Here is an 18,953-nt window from a genome sequence, read left to right as displayed (position 1 = left end):
GTAAATATAGGAAAAACAATGAATAATACGTTGACTTCTGTTGTGTTTTTAACTGACGACTGGGACATCATTTGTTTATTTCTCGATCTAATTGACGCATGACTTCCACACTGGGATATGTACCAAACTAGGAATATAACCAGACATGAAAAACCAGTTCTGGTGAATATTTTTAAACCACCAAATATGTATGTCAAAAAATCATACAGTCGGTGGAAGTTATACTGAAGAACCCTTCTATTTAAAAATGAACCACCTTATACTAATGAAGGAAGAAATGAACCGTATTGTTTCCTTACAGGAAGTGAAATAAAAGCGTCTTTATTCCTCCCGGATGCTGTTAATTAACATTTTAAGCATGCTGATCATTACATCATCATGTTAAGGAACACTTATAATTGTTTTCCTTGTGTACTTTTTTTTTTTCATCATCACTTAAAAAAGGGAACTGTCAAATTTAAAAGGCGACAACAGCTTTCCCTGAATTTTTTTTCACTGACCGTTTTTCTTAGCATGCATGGTCATGTTCACGTCATAATTACTCGTGTACAGCAAGTTACATTTTAACTTGCCTTGCATATTATAATGTTTATATTGAAATATATTAAAATTCCGAGGGCAAAACTTCAGTGAAGCATTGCTGACTCTTCGTCATACAAATTAACAAAATGCAATTTAGATAAAATAGAAAAAATTCGTAGGTTTAATTACTCAGTCTAAAGAATACACACAGGCATGATAACTTTGTCAACTCTGATTTAAAAAACCCAAAACAAAACTTTTAAACTAGTCCTGATTTTTAATAAACATAAACGTCTCGCTAGAAATTTCTTCTTCTTCATATTCTATATTTTAAAAGAGTTTTTGCTTATTAAATTTGCTTTGCACAGTTTTGAGGAAAAAAAACTAAAGCAAAACTGAAAAAAAAAATATAGAAATTTCTGAAAATCGTTATATCGATTTGACGTATAGTAGCATCATTTTGCATTTTTAGGCAATTGGTCATTGCCAACTGATTTTCTTCATTGAACTAAAAATGACACATTGGATTCAAGAAAATACTTTTAAGAAAAATGCACATGATGGAAACAAGTTTTTAACCAAAGATGACAGCAATGCGGATATTTTGCAAAAAATTAAATTATGGATGACTTCAAACCCCTTAACACACACAGAGAGAGAGAGAGAGAGAGAGAGAGAGAGAGAGAGAGAGAGAGAGAGAGAGAGAGAGAGAGAGAGAGGCACCTGGAACATCGAGGCCTGAACTGATTCCCACTACCATCCTTCCAAGTCACCCGTTTCTGCTCTTTGATGGGACTTTGGCTACATCTCTTTTTTTGCGTTGAGACAGATTTCGAACGAAATCGGAACAAAAAGTCTTCCATTGCGCAAGGCATTAGATGCTAATAAACAGACGTTTTTTTAACATCAACAAATTACATCACAACAAAGCGCACGTAATTCAAAAGTTCTGCAAGGAAAGACGGATTTACACAAATCCATATACACCGTTTTTTCTCTCACAAGTTAGCAATTGAGCAATATCTGATAAAATACTAACAAATCAAATTAGCCTTGTCTATCCTCTCCCATCGTGAGCCGATTTCACTCTAAACACGTTGTTTTCTTCTGTCAAACATATAGGCATGCGGCGGCGGATGAATCTCAATCGATATGCTGTCTCCTTCCGCCACAAAAGGTCGACATTACAACAGCCTACCTTTTCCCATTCATAAACGGAGATGAAGGAGTGAGAAATAAGTCGATCAAAGGCCATCGTGTGAAATAATATCAGACATAGGTCAATAACGTCCCAAGTGTTATAAAAATTATGTCATTGGAGGAAATGAGATTGAACAGTTGTATATAGTTTTATGCTGAATCAAAAAATATGTCAAACACAGTAAAAAAAATTAATTTTAAAAATGTTTTCCTTGCTTGATTGCGGGTACATGGGAACGAATGAACGATATGATTTGTGATATGTATGCAGAAATAAAGGGGATTATGTTAATGTATGCAAATGATAAGAAAATTATGATAACAAATTTTTGGATTGATGCATGAAGCATATGAAAATCATGGTCTGAAAACTGTGAAAAGGTAGTGTTAGTACACACGCATTAAGTTAAAGCTCTGAATTATTAGTACATGCATCTGTGGTTCTCTAACTGTTATATGTATAACCTTTCTCTTTTATTGTTTTTCATTGTTTCAATGACGTACTTGCATTCCGTAGCTACATGTAATCATTAAACATGACCCACAATTTGCCCAGGACGGGAAGTATTTAGTATGGAGATAGGGCAACCAGTAACGCCTTTTGCTTTTCCTGGTATTTTAGAGCATGGAATATTTTTCAAAAAACAGACTCATAAACAATTACTTAATTCATTTATTAAAACGGATAAATTTGAGAGCGCACAACATTTTTTCAAGACAATGTTTAGGAAATAAAGACTTTTGTCAATGTCAAAAATATTTTAATGAAATAAACATTCTTCCTTGTTTCAAACACCGAAATCGATTTAATATTTCACAAAGAACATAGGATACAAACACACGGAAACAACGTGAACACCCCCCCTCCCCAATAATAATTTAATGATAAAAACAAAAGTAAAAAAACCCATAACAAAACACTGATCCTGTATAATTCAACCCAGGATAATTCATTTTCTATGCGATTTGATAAAATTCCATCCCGAGGGTAAAATTCAAAATCTCAATCAATTTCTGACAAATAGAAAATGGTTCTTGGGTCATGTGGGCTATACAACAGGTATTACTATTACAGGTAAAAACAGAAATAACATCACCGCGAGAAAACTCTCATAAATATCACTGATGTAAAAGGTTTTAGGAGTCATGTAACATCCATTTTGAGACCAAATGTTTATTTTTGTATGATTACTTCAGTATCGTCAACTTACAGTTTGGTTGTTGCCATGACTACCAAATTATTTTTTCCATAAAGTCGTTTTTAAGTTTTTGTATATCATGTTCAGATGTCAATGTAAGGATTTTAATTGAAACATTTAGTTTTTCTTTTAAAAAATGACAAAAAAAGATCAAAGAGTTTGTTTATTGATTCTTAAGAGGGGGGGGGGGGAGAGAAATTAAAGAATAACCAAGACCAACAAGAACAGCAAATAAAGGATTTTAATGGAACTGAAACAAACTGTAAATGTACGCTTGTGGGCAGAGTACATTAATCATGTTAAAGTACAAACTGTACATTACAAGAATATCATCATCAACGTCTTATTGTATCATCTCGTGATACATGATATCATGTGATAATGATTCAGAAAATGACACTTAATGAATCAATTCTGAAAACACAGGTACCGATCTGTGATATAAACTGACAATGAAACATGATAACTCATGAACTTCTAAGATAGTCAAATTTGATCAAAACAACAGATTGCAATATGTACATGTATGCTACTAAAAGTACATAATATACCAAATATGCCATGTGCTTAATATAACGATCTCTCTTAAAATTTTCAATGCATATCCTACATGTACTTGATGTACCGTAAGTTGAGTGTAAAACTATAAATCTCCAATACTTGAGGTACAGTTTTCTTTTTGGGAATTATATATGATAAATCGTGTAACTTTACCAGAAAACTAATAATCTAAGAACATACAAAACCATACGCAACTGTTCGTATTCTGTGCAATCATTAGAATTCGTGATGGCCCAATTTTCGTGGTATTCGTGGGTAGCCCTCTTCCGTGAATTTACATCCTCGAACAAAACAAATTTTGATAAAGTATTCGTTTTCTTACTAAAACTGAAAACCGGCACATCCACAAAATTGCATCCCCACGAATAAGCAAAAATCACATAATCAACAAAATTGCCCCCCCCCCCCCCACACGAATTTAGAACCATTTCAACAAGACCTTCGACTTGCGGTAGGATGTAACTGTCTATTTCTTGCATGAAAAGAAGTTGAAATTGACGCTGGTTTCAAGTGAAATATACACAACTTACATAGTCTTAGCTCAAAAGCCGGACAAATCTTGTTGGCTTCAAAGAGCCAAGGTTAAATGGTCAGCAATAAAATCGAAAAGCCTACGTCACAATGCTGTTTGACACAACTACCCAAAGTCCAAGCTCTTGTTAAAATGGCACTGCATTTAATACGGACGTTCCAATTTAATAAAATACATATGTATGACATCCAACCCAGTTATACATACTTACCTGTACATGAATGCATCAACGTATACAGTGCTGTTCAACATGGCAGCGTTGCACACAATACAAGTTTGGGGATGAGTAATCTATAATCGAGCACTTATGGTAGTTTTTTACTTCAAAGGGACAAGCAATCTAAGATACACGATAGATGTATCCCATATGATATTTAAATGGTATGCAGAGAAAACGCCCTATATTGAATTACGTGTAATGAATCAGGTGACAAAATTGTTTTAACTTTGAAATTGACAGATATATCAAGCTATCATATTAATTATTAACTACAATCAAATAATATAATTAATAATTAATGGATAACGCAGGACTACTTTTTTTCTTTTAAAAAGCATTGTTGTAAAGTGCACGTTCAGTGTGATAACCATAACGTTTTAATGAGACACACCACAGCAATTATTTACATCATATGTGGTAATAAACATACACGAATTATAATGTTCTATGCATGTCAGATGATGCAGCTAAATAATGAAACCAAATGCAAAGACTTTAAGATAATGTTGATAAATAATGATAAAATAATCCGTGAAATTATCTTTTGCTATGCTACAGCAAAACAACCCTGCAGGTAAAATACAGTACAGTAACAGAATTAAGCATCAAACTTCCAATAAATCCCACAGTATGATGTAAGCAATAAAATCATGTATAAACTGCCGTGATTACATATACAAGCTTGTCTCGCACATCGATTTCTATCGCAAACCACGAACACGAGGCTTTCTTGCATTATCACCTCTATTGTAACGACATTCCATATATACCTGAATATTTCATTTCAGTTGTTTTTTGATCGATATACGGTCAATGCCCATAAGTAATTTCGATAAGCTTTTTTGTTGTCTATGCGAAGGGGGCATTAGCACCTGAAAATAGTTTGATTATTTAAAAGTTAAAAAATAAAACCCAATATAATGTAGCAAAGAAAAGAAAACTCGTGCATTATTCAGTTAAACAGACGATCCTAAACTTCTAAAGTCGAAACTCCTTCAAGGTCCCGACACGTGTAACAATACAGAAGTTTTGTGAAAAGCCTCAGGTCTACATTTGGCAGATCTTTGTCGTCAATGTTTGAAAGGCAGATAACTCGAAATTGAAAATGAACTTAAACATACATACATCATACGTGCATTGTCATAAACGTAAGGGTTTAAGCTCTGTTATCGCAAAAAGTGTATTGAGGAACCAATATTCATTCGATTTTGTTTAAAGGTAGACGGTTTATGTTTACACACGTGTCAGCCACACGCCGAACAAACCATAACTATTCTTTTTATTAATAGAAGAAAATAGTTACACAAGACTTATTTTGACCGAATTGGGAAAATGAAGTACTAATTCTACTTGAATTAGTTAATCAGTGGGCGGTACACTGTGGCGGACTGCAGTTATCCTTATGTATAAACATCCTTCATTTCGTCCTACTCGCAACACGATTTCCTATATAATTGAATATTGCAGCAAAATTCGGTTATACCTTAAAACGAATTTCATGGATTACTATCTCGTCATGAATATTATAATTACGAATATTTTATAGAACAATTTTATAACTGCTATGATTGCATGTTTTTAACAACTTTTTTACGAACTAGATCAACTTAATTAGCTTGCTGCAAAGCAACGAGTAGGCGTCCAATTAATGGTGAAAGTTTTAAAATAAATTCTAAGATTAACAACTGTTGAATTCGAACATAAAAGTTGTCTTTTGTGCTAAGACATGAAACATAATTTTTTAAGGCAAAGTGAAACAGAAATTTGACCATATCATAAAAAGGCATAGTTTATTCAAAAATCAACAATTTTAAGAACTGAACCAAATTACGAATTATTGAAGAACGATGTAACAAAAATCTATTAACGATCCAACAAATAAACCGAATTATCAAACGAACGACCTTACAATATTTAAATCATTACATAATTTTTTCGAATTGTTTCCGATACGAGTTTTTACTATTATTATTACTATTTTTACTATTTTTACTATTCAAATTAACCGAACTTTCCAGAAAATTCAATTTTTAACAATTACATTTCTATAATACATGGTTTGATTTAAAACCGAATTATATGTTCATATTCAATATAATTATCATTTACCTTACAAATTACTAATATTCTATATATAATATAAATCAAAGTACTGAAGTACTGAAAGCCGGGCTCTTTTGCTGTGTCTTTATGCATATTGTGTAGTAAAGACTGAAAATCTCTCTCTCTCTCTCTCTCTCTCTCTCTCTCTCTCTCTCATGCTTTTAATGTCGGCAAAGCATCAGAGAACGACCAAATTTTGTAAGCGGCTATTAACAAAAAATATGTCTGTCTAGTAGAAGTTAAAAAGTTCAACAGTTGCTGCCTTGATTATTTTGCAACAAGCATTATATATTCAATCCCCATTTCTTCATCGCGCAGCAAAGTAGTTCATGGGAATTCATGCGCATTGTATGTGTCCAAAATGCATAGTAATGTTTTAAAAACACGTTATTAATAAGAAAACTAAAAAAGATAGACAATTCATTCGAACTTTAAAAATAAGAAACAAAATGCCAGCACTTTTGACAAAACGTGGCTCTTTGTGTAACTATTTGGTATAGCGGAAGCTTTACCTTGACGCTGTTTAGTTTTTTGTTTACTTGTGCTATTTATAGTAACATTGGCGATTTGCCTGCCTATAGCCAGGACTCTGCTTTCAGCAGAGCCCGGCTAAAAAATCAGAATTTTTGAACTTCAGAATCGCTTCTGGTGTAGACAGGACGTTGCGTTTGGTTAATTTCAGCGTTATACATGTATCTATACTAAGACCACAAATCAAAATATTCACAGAATATATCAAGTCTCCATCTGAACCTCTCACGAGAAACACTGTGGGGGAAAATAACCATAAAAAATTAAAACTAAACAGCAGCTGAACGGAGTTTACGATTTCATTATGTTATTTTAAAACTTTAAATGAGAATATTTCTCCTCAAGCAGACGTTTGTAATTGTGCGGAACTGAAGCGATTCTTTTCCCAGCTGTATTCAAACAGTTCGTTAACGTTGATGGCCGTTGGATTGGAGTTCGAACCGAAAACTACCGGTCGTAAAAAGAATACTAGTAACTGGTTAGAAAACCACTTCGTATCTATCTCTTGGTTAATTACTTGAACAATAAATTCTGTTAGTTTGCTGATGCTAGGAGGTCTTAACGCTTCAATTCACCCATTGCGACAATTAGCCTCCAACATTGACAGGGAAGACTTGCGTCATCATTATAACGTCATCAACAAACGGATTGCGTTTTGGTGTCCATTCTATCGGCTGGACGCCTATTGGTTCAAATCGCCGAGGTGTGATCGGATAAAGTCTATCAAGTTTGATTTTTTCCTATATTTTTAAACAGACCATTTCTTTTAAAGGAGATTTGAATGGTCTAAAAATTGCCGCAACCATTTAACTCTCTTAAGGATATATTTATCCTAAAACATGTTCAAAGTACAAATATAGTTGTTTAAGAATTCTTCCTTAGAAGCAATACAAATTAAGTTATATATTTTTGATGGGAATAATTATAATGATGCTGTTGTGTCCCAGTTTCTTTTTATTTATTCATTTGGGGGTAAGGGAGAAAAGTATTTGAACAAAAGTCAAGGTAATTATTTCAGTAAGCTGTTTAGGCATTTTATTGGCCTCTTGTTTTTTTCTGCAAACTCACCACTTGAATTAAGCAAGTTATTAACAGTATATATACTCACAATTATGAATAATTTCCGGAAGGTTTTTATAAAAGTTTCCTTTTAGAAACCTTTTTACTCTCTTTAAAACACTCATTATTTATAATCTACTTGACAGATGCAAAAAAGTAGGTCAAATAGACAAGATTGACAAAGATCATGTTCTCTTCTACTATAATCTTCTCCTTTTTAACTTAAGACCAATATCTTTTCCTTCCTTCTCGATATTTAGACATAACAGTTTCCGATGCTGCCAAAATATAGGTTCATTTTTTGGAAATATAATGAAAGCGTAGTACTACGTGCTTTTCATGAATACATATACATCCTCTGTTTAAAAAAAGGACAAAAGAAATAAGAAATGCGACATTCTTATGCATTATGATCAATTTCACCTCGACACTTCCTAATTCATTTATTTTGAAAAAAATGTAACCAAAATTGAAATATATTGTACCTTAAGTATAGCGTAAAGTTGTGAGAATGTTAAATGAAATAAGAAATAAGAAATGAAGAGACGCCTCATTTTCACGAGTCATAGAGACGCTAGAATGAATTTTTGTTCAATACATCATTTATTCAAGATTAAAAGACTGGCAAAAGTACAGTACCGATCAGACCCAACCTTACACCAGAGCAAACCCCAACTAAACCCCGGGTTTACTTTCTTGGTTTACTTTGGGTTTACTCCGGGTCTACTTTTTGAAAAATTTGTGTCCACTCGGGGTTTACTTTGGGTTTACTCGGGAATGTTTTTTTGGGTTAACTGTACGCATTGAAATGTGAAGCAGACATACCATCTAAATGCCTGTAATTACTGCCCCTTGTATATTCCGAATACACATGTAGCATCTGCTTTCAGGGGTATACTTCTGATCGGGGTATACTCTCTGTGCCCACTCTGGGTTTATTCTGGGTCCACTTTAGTAAAACCGGAGTAAACCCAGAGTAAAGCCACAAAGAAAACCCAGGGTTTAGTTTGGGTTTACTTTCTGTTTACTTTCTGTTAAGTTGGGTCTGATCGGTACTGTATATATATTATAATTATATTTTGGAAATGTTTTAGGGTATTGGAAGTTAATATTCAATTACCCAAATATTTCACAGGCGAAACGTTCAAGTCATTATGAATGTTAAAATGTGTATTTCAAGAACTTCTTTTCGTCCGTGTATCATGTAAAGACAAGTAAATTTAAACGTATTTTGGACAATATAATGGTATATTTACTATGTACATGCATGTACACTGTGATGCGATGCGATAAAGACCCTTTCCAATTTTAATTCATATGTCATTTCAATCTCCATTAAATAAAGGGTTATCATGGTTGAGTTAAACAGCCATCTTTCATTTTATTGCCTACAACAAAAACATTTTTAGAAAGCTGCATATATATCTAGACAAAGTGTATATTAAGAGTTCCTATAAGTCATTTTTAAGTACAACTAATACATCAACACTTATAAGTGAAGATGAATTTCATAAGCATCTGGTTCTTTTAAGAAGACTCCTTTTAAACATCTGGCCAAATGGGAAGCAGAAAATTAAGCATAAGATCGAAATAATGCCATGTCGCCAATTGGACTGTCAAAAAGCGTTTGCCATAGGATTATCAAATAAAAACTTGAACAAACAAATGCACACACTAACAGTTTTTATTTCTATTATATATTAAAAAATGTAAACATCCTTTTTTCAAGGAAGCACAATTACGACATTTTATAGTTTAAGATTTCCAGGAAAACGATATCACACTGTACACGCTTACAAAAGTGTTTGCATAATACACACTGAAATAAGAGTGCATAGTATTTCTAACTATGCTGACATTTTCTGTCCAATAAATGCAAGTTACTTCCATCTAGGAATATTTGTCATTTATAGGAGCAATAAGCTTTTACATGCAGAAAAAATACACCAAAACTGTTCATTTATCAGGTGACATCTCTCTGCAAACTTGCCAATGCAAGTTATTTATTACAGCTTATGACATATGTATTTTGTAAGATGTTTTGCCAATATGCGGCATAGATATACATGTCTAGAAATGCAACATGAATATGTTTACATGCAAAAATACGAAAATACAAACGTGCAATCAGATAGTAAGATTACATAAGAACTATTTTAACAAGACCTTGGACTTGCGGTAGGATGTAACTATCTTCTTCATGCGTCAAAACAAGTTAAAAATGACGCTGGTTTCAAGTGAAACATACACAGATTGAGTAGTCTTAGCTCAAAAGCCAGCAAAATCTTTTAGAGCTATGGTGTGGCTGAGTGTCTAACAATGAAATAGACAGGCCTACGTGACATTGCTGTTTGACACAACTACCCAAAATCCAAGCTCCTGTTAAAATGGTTCTAAATATCGAATGAAGTAAAAAAAAAAGTGAAATACGCCATGCAGATTATTCATGTCGATATCCAAATAATTCTTACATGTATATGTTTATTATACATGTATGTTGGCATACATCTTTTTATGTCAACATGAAACTTTTAAAATTGACACACAAGGGTTATTCACGCTCCCTTTTCCGATAAAAATTGTGTAAACTACATGGCAATACAAATATGATAGGATGCACATGTTGACATAAATAAGTTGCATATTGCATGCATGCGGGGCGTCACATAGGGACTGTAATCAATTAAGTAAATAGGTTTTATTCATTTTTATCAGACAACTTAAACGTGCATGTGTTATTAAACGTGCATGTGTTACATCATAATTTTAAAAATATCAATTTAAACTTTTAATGCAGCACATGTTAACATAATAAATTTCCATTTTCATGTTGACGAAATTATCTTCAACGTATCGGTGTTGACAACCTGTAGAGATATTAATTGCATGTAAAAAAGATAAGCCAATATTCATGACCAAATATATAATGAAAGTTTTAAAAATTCAACATTTCTGGGTTTTGATCACTGACATATTGTAAATTTTGAATACCGGATGGTAGTAAATACAAAATATCTGTCAAATTTACAAGAGTAATCCATTCATTTCTTCAAACTATTCGAATTTTTATCTGTGATCCACTTGATTTAGTCAATTTAAATGTGTATTGGATTTACGATTCACATATTAACTTTTTGAACTACTAAGAATCTCCATTGGTTATTGCCATTTCTTACGTGAATAGATTACTGGCAGCTTAATGAGTGACCATTGACCCTGTGTGGAATAATGCTTATCCCTTTTTGCCTAATAAACACAAGCTTTTTATCTTTTTCCATTACTGTACATTGCAAACTGAATGGAGTATAATTTGATATCAGACGAAACCGAACGCTTTACTCATTAAGATAAGAGACAGTGCTCTTTGCTGAATAAATATCAAATTTACATTAAAGCCACCTGAAAAGCGAAATAACTCGAGTTTACCACTTCTCTCATACAGGAATGCTTTCTATAGCCACAACCAAAGCCGCCAAGTATCGTACGTTCACTGTACCTGAATATTTCGGCATTTACCCCTTTTTAAGCAAATACTGCGCTACATTTTCTGAAAATCAGTTTTTTTTCTATTACTTCCTTAAAATTGCTTAATCGTTTAATAATTTTTTTTGAATATTTCTAAAAAATCAACATAAAATTAGAAAGATTTTTACAGAACATGTTTATATGAAGAAATTTTTTATAGTCCTAGCCTAGAGTGGGGACTTTTAAAATTTGTATTGCGAGTCTATTTCATTGGAAATGGAAGAAACGTGCAGTTTGGAGAATCAAACAGATTCTATGATTATGTATACATGTATTTCAAGAACTGATATAATATCGGTTATTTGTTTTAAAATTAAGTCAATATGCATCAATTGTTTTGTTTGTTATTTGTCTTCTTAAGAACTTCAGCTTTAATTAATTGCCAAAACAACTGTAACATTATTAAGAAACAGTAATCAAAAATGAATTTTTTTTAATAAAAGTTGTTGTTCCTTACGTGGAAGTTTAGAACCATTTTAACAAGAGCTTTGACTTTGGGTAGTTGTGTCAAACGGCAATGTGACGTAGACCTGTCTGTTTCATTGTAGGCCCCTCAGCCAAGGCTCTTTGAAATCAACAAGATTTGTCTGGCTTTTGAGCGAAGAATACGCAATCGATGTATATTTCGCTTGCAACCAGCGTCTTTTTAACTTTTTTTCACGCAAGAAATAGATAGTAACGTCCTGCTGAAAGTCCAAGGCCTTGTTAAAATGGTTCTAACAGACCATGTATTTTCAATTTCTACATAAAATGTCAGTTTCTTTGCTATATATGCTGGCCCACTATTCCCCACCTTAAGCGAATGTGACTACACTGCAAGTATTTACTTAAAGAACAAGTTCAAATACATGCAAGTACAGTTTGGTGTCCATTTTCAGAAAATGTAGCAAGTTATAGTATAACATTGCTTTAGTGTTAGTGTTAATGCACCATTTAAACACGCTCAAGATTGCACGGACTAATCCTGACCTCCTACATGTACAGTGTATGTCTACTGTACTTTATTTATACAATAACTCCCCCTTCCCCTCCCAACCAACAGTGTCCTCATTAAACGCTTGCATTCGGCGTCAGCTATATGTTTATATTTCAGGAAGTTCTTTTTATTGCCAGTGTATTGGTGAATAGCTAGATTCCTTTGCAAACTGTGTACGTATAATTATGATATTGTGGCTAAGGGCCCACTTAATTCATTAAGGAATTTTGGTTCGAAAAAGTGTTTATTTTTACAGTTTGGTTTCGGCAATTATTCTTAATTCATTAGTGCTAATATAAGAGAATAAATGTCAAAGTACAATGTACAATATAATTACGAATATTTCTCCTGATTTATGGGCTTGAGCACAAAAAATCGCATTCACAATCGATAAAATTAATAAATAGTGCCATAAATCATATTTATACTTCTTAAGCTATCTCTATCGCCATAGCATCCAAATAATTGCAATAAATTAGTTAAGAAATTTCAAAATTTTTATTATAAATGTAAATCTAATTACGAGTCGACAACAATATACATAAAATGCCTTGACATTTGGAGTATTCCTTGCAAAGAGAGACAACTTTCTTTAAATATATGTAAAATCCTGCAGGCATGTTCACGAAGCTATCTTAGGACTATGGCGTGTCCTAAGTACGTCTTAGGATACGTCTTAGTCTTAAGTCTGTTTCTCGAAGCTCTCCTAAATTTAGGAACCGCCATAACTTTGTCATAACTTTAAGACATCACCTACCTTGTCCTAAGACCATCCTAAAGCTATAAGATCACGTTTTAGGGATATTGGGATGTTGTGAAGCCTTTTCTTAAGACCGGTAGAATAAAGCAATATTTTCCACAGTTCCAACATTTTCGACAAACATCAAATTTCTAATCCGGGAGGGGGGGGGGGGGCATAGTCAATTATTCTATCATGTATGTTAATTTTAACAAAATGATGTGAAGGGGGACCCCGAACTCTCACCACTTCCCCGTTGCTACATGCTTGCCTTGGAGTTGACAAATTAAGATTTTTTTTCGCAAATACTATGTCTGTTTGACAAATGAAAGTTATTCACTTATTTTTTTATCTACATATTGTACACTAAATGAGTTACTATCATTGTTTTGATTATAATAATTTTTGATAACAATTATTCAAATGTCCTTTACTATATAAAGTAAATTTATATCGGGTTACATATACCATGAGTGATCATTCCTAATTTTGATCACTTTATTTAAAAAAAAAAAATCTTTAAAACTTTCGTGTATTCTATATATTGCAGATTAAAGGGAAATTGATTGTGTTTGTACGAGTACATGTGTTTCCTCATGTAACGTTTCAAATTCCATGAAAATCGCATGTGTATGTATTACATATACTTGAATGAAAAGATTCTCAAATGTTAATTATGAAATAACAATACACTCGTGTTGTTTACATAATTATCTGCTTGAAGCCAATTCTGTCCTAATACATATTTTCTTTGTTTAAAAAAGAACAGTTATTTGAATTGTTAGGGGCTTGTAATATTTTTTATTTCAATATTTGGGGGGGGGGGGGGGGGGGGGGGGTTCATTTAAAGAAAAACAAACTAAATTGTTATTGGTAACTGATATATATATATTTAGGTAAATGTAGAATTATTAAAATGTATACATTAAAATTACTGGTTTTAGGCCATTTGTGTTAACTACCGAGACGTACAATTTTCTCTGGCAAAATGTTTAATGATTTATCCCTACATAAGTCTCTCAAATTCGATCTGAATGAATAATTGTGAAAAATAAGAATGGTTGTAGAAGGTTAGGATATCCTAACTTAAGATGTTCCTAAGTAACCGTCGAGCTACATCTTAAGACGTGTCCTAAGTTGATCTTAGGATGTTCCTAACTTGTTTCCTAAGTCATATCTTAGGAACACACTTAGGTCATATCTTACGAAAGTTTCGTGAACATGCCTGCTGATCAGTACATATCCCAGCGGTCTAACGACGATTCCAGAAATTTTACAAGGCCTTTCTGTGAACACAACCTAGTGAGATGCCATGACGAACATTGCAGCGGATAAGACATCTCTATAGGGTTATAATAATGAACGAAAAAAGTGAGCAAGCTCACATACACTAAATAATTTAATAAAGGGCATAAGTCGCAAAAAAATCTTCCTGCAAATATCTGTGTCTTTAACAACTAAAACATTTTAATTTCATAAGGGCCGAAAAATAATGGAATGGGAATTTCCTGGTATTATGTACATCTACACATTGTGTCCTAAATGCCTACAAAGTTTCTATAATTTCCATGCAGCGGTTTAAGCGCAATTGCTCTTACAAACTGTTCATTAGTATATTCAATACAACATACAATGTATACAATATAATTCTAAGTTCAAAAGAGCCAAAATTCTTACAAAAATATAACAAACAGAATTTCCTGGTAATATGCACATATATACATATTGTGTCCTAAATGCCTACACAGTTTCACTGAATTCCATGCAGCGGGTAAAAAGAAGTTGCGCTTACAAACTGTTCAATGCTGTTTAACAAAGAGTCAAAATTCTATTGTTCAAAAAGGCCGAGATTACCAGAAAAATTAAGGAATCGGAATTTCCTGGTAATATGCATATCTGCACATTGTTTCCTAAATGCCTACAAAGTTTCACTAAATTACATACAGCGGTTTACGAGAAATTGTAAGTACAAAAAATACCCCCGGACTGACTGCTAACTGTTTGGCTGACGGGCGGACGGACTGAATGACTGACTGACGGACCAGTCAAAAACATTATACCCCTGGCCACTTCATTGTTTGGGGTATAATAAAAGCAAGAAGAATATTGAATTTCTAAAACCAAAGCACAAAATTTTTTTCAAGTCATTTTATCACACCATGAAAAGAGGCATTGGTTTACATTGAATATTACATTGTACTAAAGAAGTGAAAGTCCATTATCGAAGGTTGCTTTGTGACAAGTTTAGCTAAAACTGAGGTGCAGACTTTTGGAAGGAGACAACACCCCCAAACAAGAAAAGAGATTTAAAGACCTATCAAACAACATGCCTTCTATATTTGATCTAGGGATCACATAAAAAAGTTTTTGCAGCCAATACCCACCCGTAACATTTTATTATGAAATAAGAATATAAGGCACCACAAAACCCCAACAAAATAATCAAATTTAATATGAAAATTTAATCAGATTGACTCAATGCATAAACCAATTTCAAGATGTTTTCCGTAAAAGTATGCTTGTAACTGTGCATTAAATATTTCATGGACCAATCAATAAATTTTTGAATAACTTTGATAAGAGTTATCCTTCTTTACATATTCCCTTTGGCAACTGATGGCGACTATTTACACGGCCTTCAAAAGATGCTTCATAACAACAAATTTATCGATCTTGATACAATCAAATAAGAATAAACAAGTTTTCTATATAAAACGAGCGAACGTTTATGGCCAAAAATAATAATAATAATAAAAAAACAAAAACAAAAAACAACAACTATATGTTCTCATCATATATATCTATAACTTCTCCAAATTAAAGTTTATGACTTATAAAAAGATCAATGTTTATGAAAGACAAACAGTGATGTAAAAAAAAAGACAAGAACAAAAAAAACAAAAAAACAAAACTTCCCAAAATCATCGATCATGGCTAAAAATATCATTGCTGAACAATAATGTTAGAAACCTTTTCTTAATTATCACAATAAATTATTATCTCGAGAAAATTTTCATCAATCGATGTTTAATTTGTCCAAATATTGCTTTTCTCCGACTGCATCTGATGGAATGCGAATGCTATAAGTATCATACAGTGGCATCGTTATAAAGAGATAAAATCGGGATGAAATAAATGGTGAACGCAAACTCTTCAGGGAAAATGGATTTACGGCCTAGTTTTTCTTCTTCATAAACCTATATAAATACTCTGATACTCCTGCAGTGAAGATCGATTCAAGAACATCAGACGTTATACCAATCAAACAAAAAATAATGAATATTTCCTTAGATTCAGTTATCTAATGGTAAAAAAATAAAAGCAAAGGGGATAATAACAACTTAAGGTACCTCACTACACCTACACTTGTACTTTTTAAGACATTACGTCCCACGATGGCGGTTTTGTTAAACTGTTTATATCGTTCTATTATGATGCATATCGTCGTAGCTCAGTGGATTAAATACTGGGCTTCTGAACCGCAGATCATAAATTTGAAACCGTCTGGAGCTTTTTTTTTTGTTAAGTCATATAATTTTTGAAAATGTAATTTTTCATCAAAAATTGCACATTTATTTGCCTATTAGACTTAAATACTTCTTATCCATAATGATATCTATCATAATCAAGTAATTTTCTGCTGATTTGTGAAAATATTTCACAATGTAGCGAGCCACCTTAAGAAAATGAAGATAAAATCTGGTTAGAGAAAAACATACTAACATACTGCTTTTTTCATTGCTTTATTGATGTGTTAAAATGAAATAAAATCGGTACTAAAGAAATGTACATAGCAGATACGGAAAACCACAGGAGCATGGCTGGTGTTGTATGATAATATGAAGTGATCAATCCGATTACATTTTTGCTTAATCACATGTTCTTATAAAAACTATTCCTATGGCTTCTACTGCAATTCATTTGACTAGGGGTTTTAAAATGCCTGCATCTTCTATCGATTTTTCCATTTTTTTTTTCAAAAGACATTTAAAATGAAGGATGGCTAATTTTGCTTCGACATTTTATAATTTCCTCTCGGTACTCAAGTCCTTTATTTTTTTATATAACGCAGGAAACAAACTGAAATCCGACGTTAACAGTACATGAAGCAACACTTTGCATCGGATTATTTAACTGTGTTGACACTTTTAGCTGCAAAGATTTCCCTTCCAGCTATCAAAATATTGGACTGAAAAACCGAAATGGGGAATTTCACAATCACACATATAGAACAAGAGGCCAATTGGCCTTAACGGTCACCTGAGTAGCATATAACCCATACATTTGTCGAGGAGTCTCATATATGCATTTAATTAGTTTTCATTCTTGTGAAGAAAAATTAAAAATCCGTAATGAGGACCACCTCCCTGCCTGAAATCTTTCAAAAAGAACTATGAAACCTATAATTTTGGTGAAAAACTTAAAGATCTGGTCTACAAAATCATGAATTCAGTTCTCCTTTAAGGTGTGTGGGAGTAAAGAAGATAATTTTTAAACATTATATGCATTAACACCTATACATCCATTTTGGCTCTGCCCTAAAGTCAAAACCTATACCCCAGGGGACATGAAATATAAAATTTTAGTAGAGGACTTCCTTGTAAACATAATTATGAAGTCAGTTTTTCATACAGATGTGTGAGAACAGAGAGGAAGATTTTTAAACATTATATGCATTCACACTATACCCCCCCCCATGTCCTGAACCCCTGACCCAGGGGCCATGAATTTCACAATTTTGGTTGAGGAGTTAGTGGACATCGTAACCATATATGCAGTTTTTTTGCCCCCATGTGTGGGAGTAAAGCAGAAGATTTTTAAAGATTTAATACATTTTTACTATATGGCCATATTGGCCCCACCCTAGAGCCCGAACCCCTGACACAGGGGTCATGAATTTCACAATTTTGGTAGAAGGCTTCATGGACATTATACATGTAACAATGCATTTAGTTTTTAACAAATATATATGGGAGTAGAGAAGAAGATTTTCTAAGATTTAATACATTTTTACTATATGGCCATATTGGCCCCACCCTAGAGCCAGAACCCCTGACCCAGGGGCCATGAATTTCACAATTTTGGTAGAGGGCTTCATGGACATCATAACCATGCAAGCAGTTTTTTACTCCCATGTGTGGGAGTAGAGAAGAAGATTTTTGAAAATTTGGCTTTTTTTGCATATTTGGCTCCACCTGTGGTGCCCCTGGGGGTGTAGAGCCATGAATTTTACAATTTAAATTTCTCTTACCATAGAGATGCCTCACATCAAAAATGGTAACAATTGGACTTGTAGTTTTTAAGAAGAAGTTAAAAATGTTTAATTGTTAACGCACGACGGACGACGACGGACGAAAACGGTTAGCAATAGGTCACCTGAGTTTACTCAGGTGACCTAAAAAGACTTGAAAAAAAGGATAAATTTAAAGTCTATGACTATGTGTATCTGGATTTTTTTTCTCGAATTGTAATCCAGGATGCCCAGAAATGATGTTTTAGTATTGAGTTGGGAACAAAGATGGCCATGATGATGTAAAAATCGTACCAAATCCAGGACGCACAATTACCAGAAAAGGTACATTATTAAAGTATATATACTACATGTATATACTATTTTCTTCAACATTAGCAATATCAAAATGTCTCTGCAGCAATACAAGTTAATTGAAATGAGTTTGGTTGCGCAAACCCGCGTAACAGTTTACACTTCTAAGACGTTTTTAGAATGTGTGTACATTCATTGCTTACAAAAAAGTAAAAAGAACCTATCACATTTGAGAACCAAA

At 33.1% G+C, this 18,953-nt stretch overlaps 1 protein-coding gene across 6 annotated transcripts in view; it reads right to left on the bottom strand.

Annotated features, from left to right (window-relative positions):
- The window catches only part of LOC105326741 (GTPase-activating Rap/Ran-GAP domain-like protein 3), a 122,979-nt gene that overhangs the window by 24,005 nt on the left and 80,021 nt on the right, over window positions 1–18,953 (bottom strand). The window contains exon 1 of one of the 6 annotated variants that reach the window (XM_066075974.1): window positions 1,246–1,653. The exons of the other annotated variants lie outside the window; for them this stretch is intronic. Within the exon in view, the coding sequence (XP_065932046.1) occupies window positions 1,246–1,397 (152 nt within the window). The 5' untranslated portion in view covers window positions 1,398–1,653. Of the gene's footprint in view, window positions 1–1,245; window positions 1,654–18,953 lie in introns of those variants that run through there. 6 annotated transcript variants of the gene reach the window in all.

The sequence above is a fragment of the Magallana gigas genome, chromosome 2 (assembly GCF_963853765.1).
Source record: "Magallana gigas chromosome 2, xbMagGiga1.1, whole genome shotgun sequence".
In the NCBI taxonomy this organism is placed as follows: Eukaryota; Metazoa; Mollusca; class Bivalvia; order Ostreida; family Ostreidae; genus Magallana; species Magallana gigas.
Note: the sequence above shows the minus strand (reverse complement) of the source record. Positions and strands in the feature narration are given on the sequence as shown.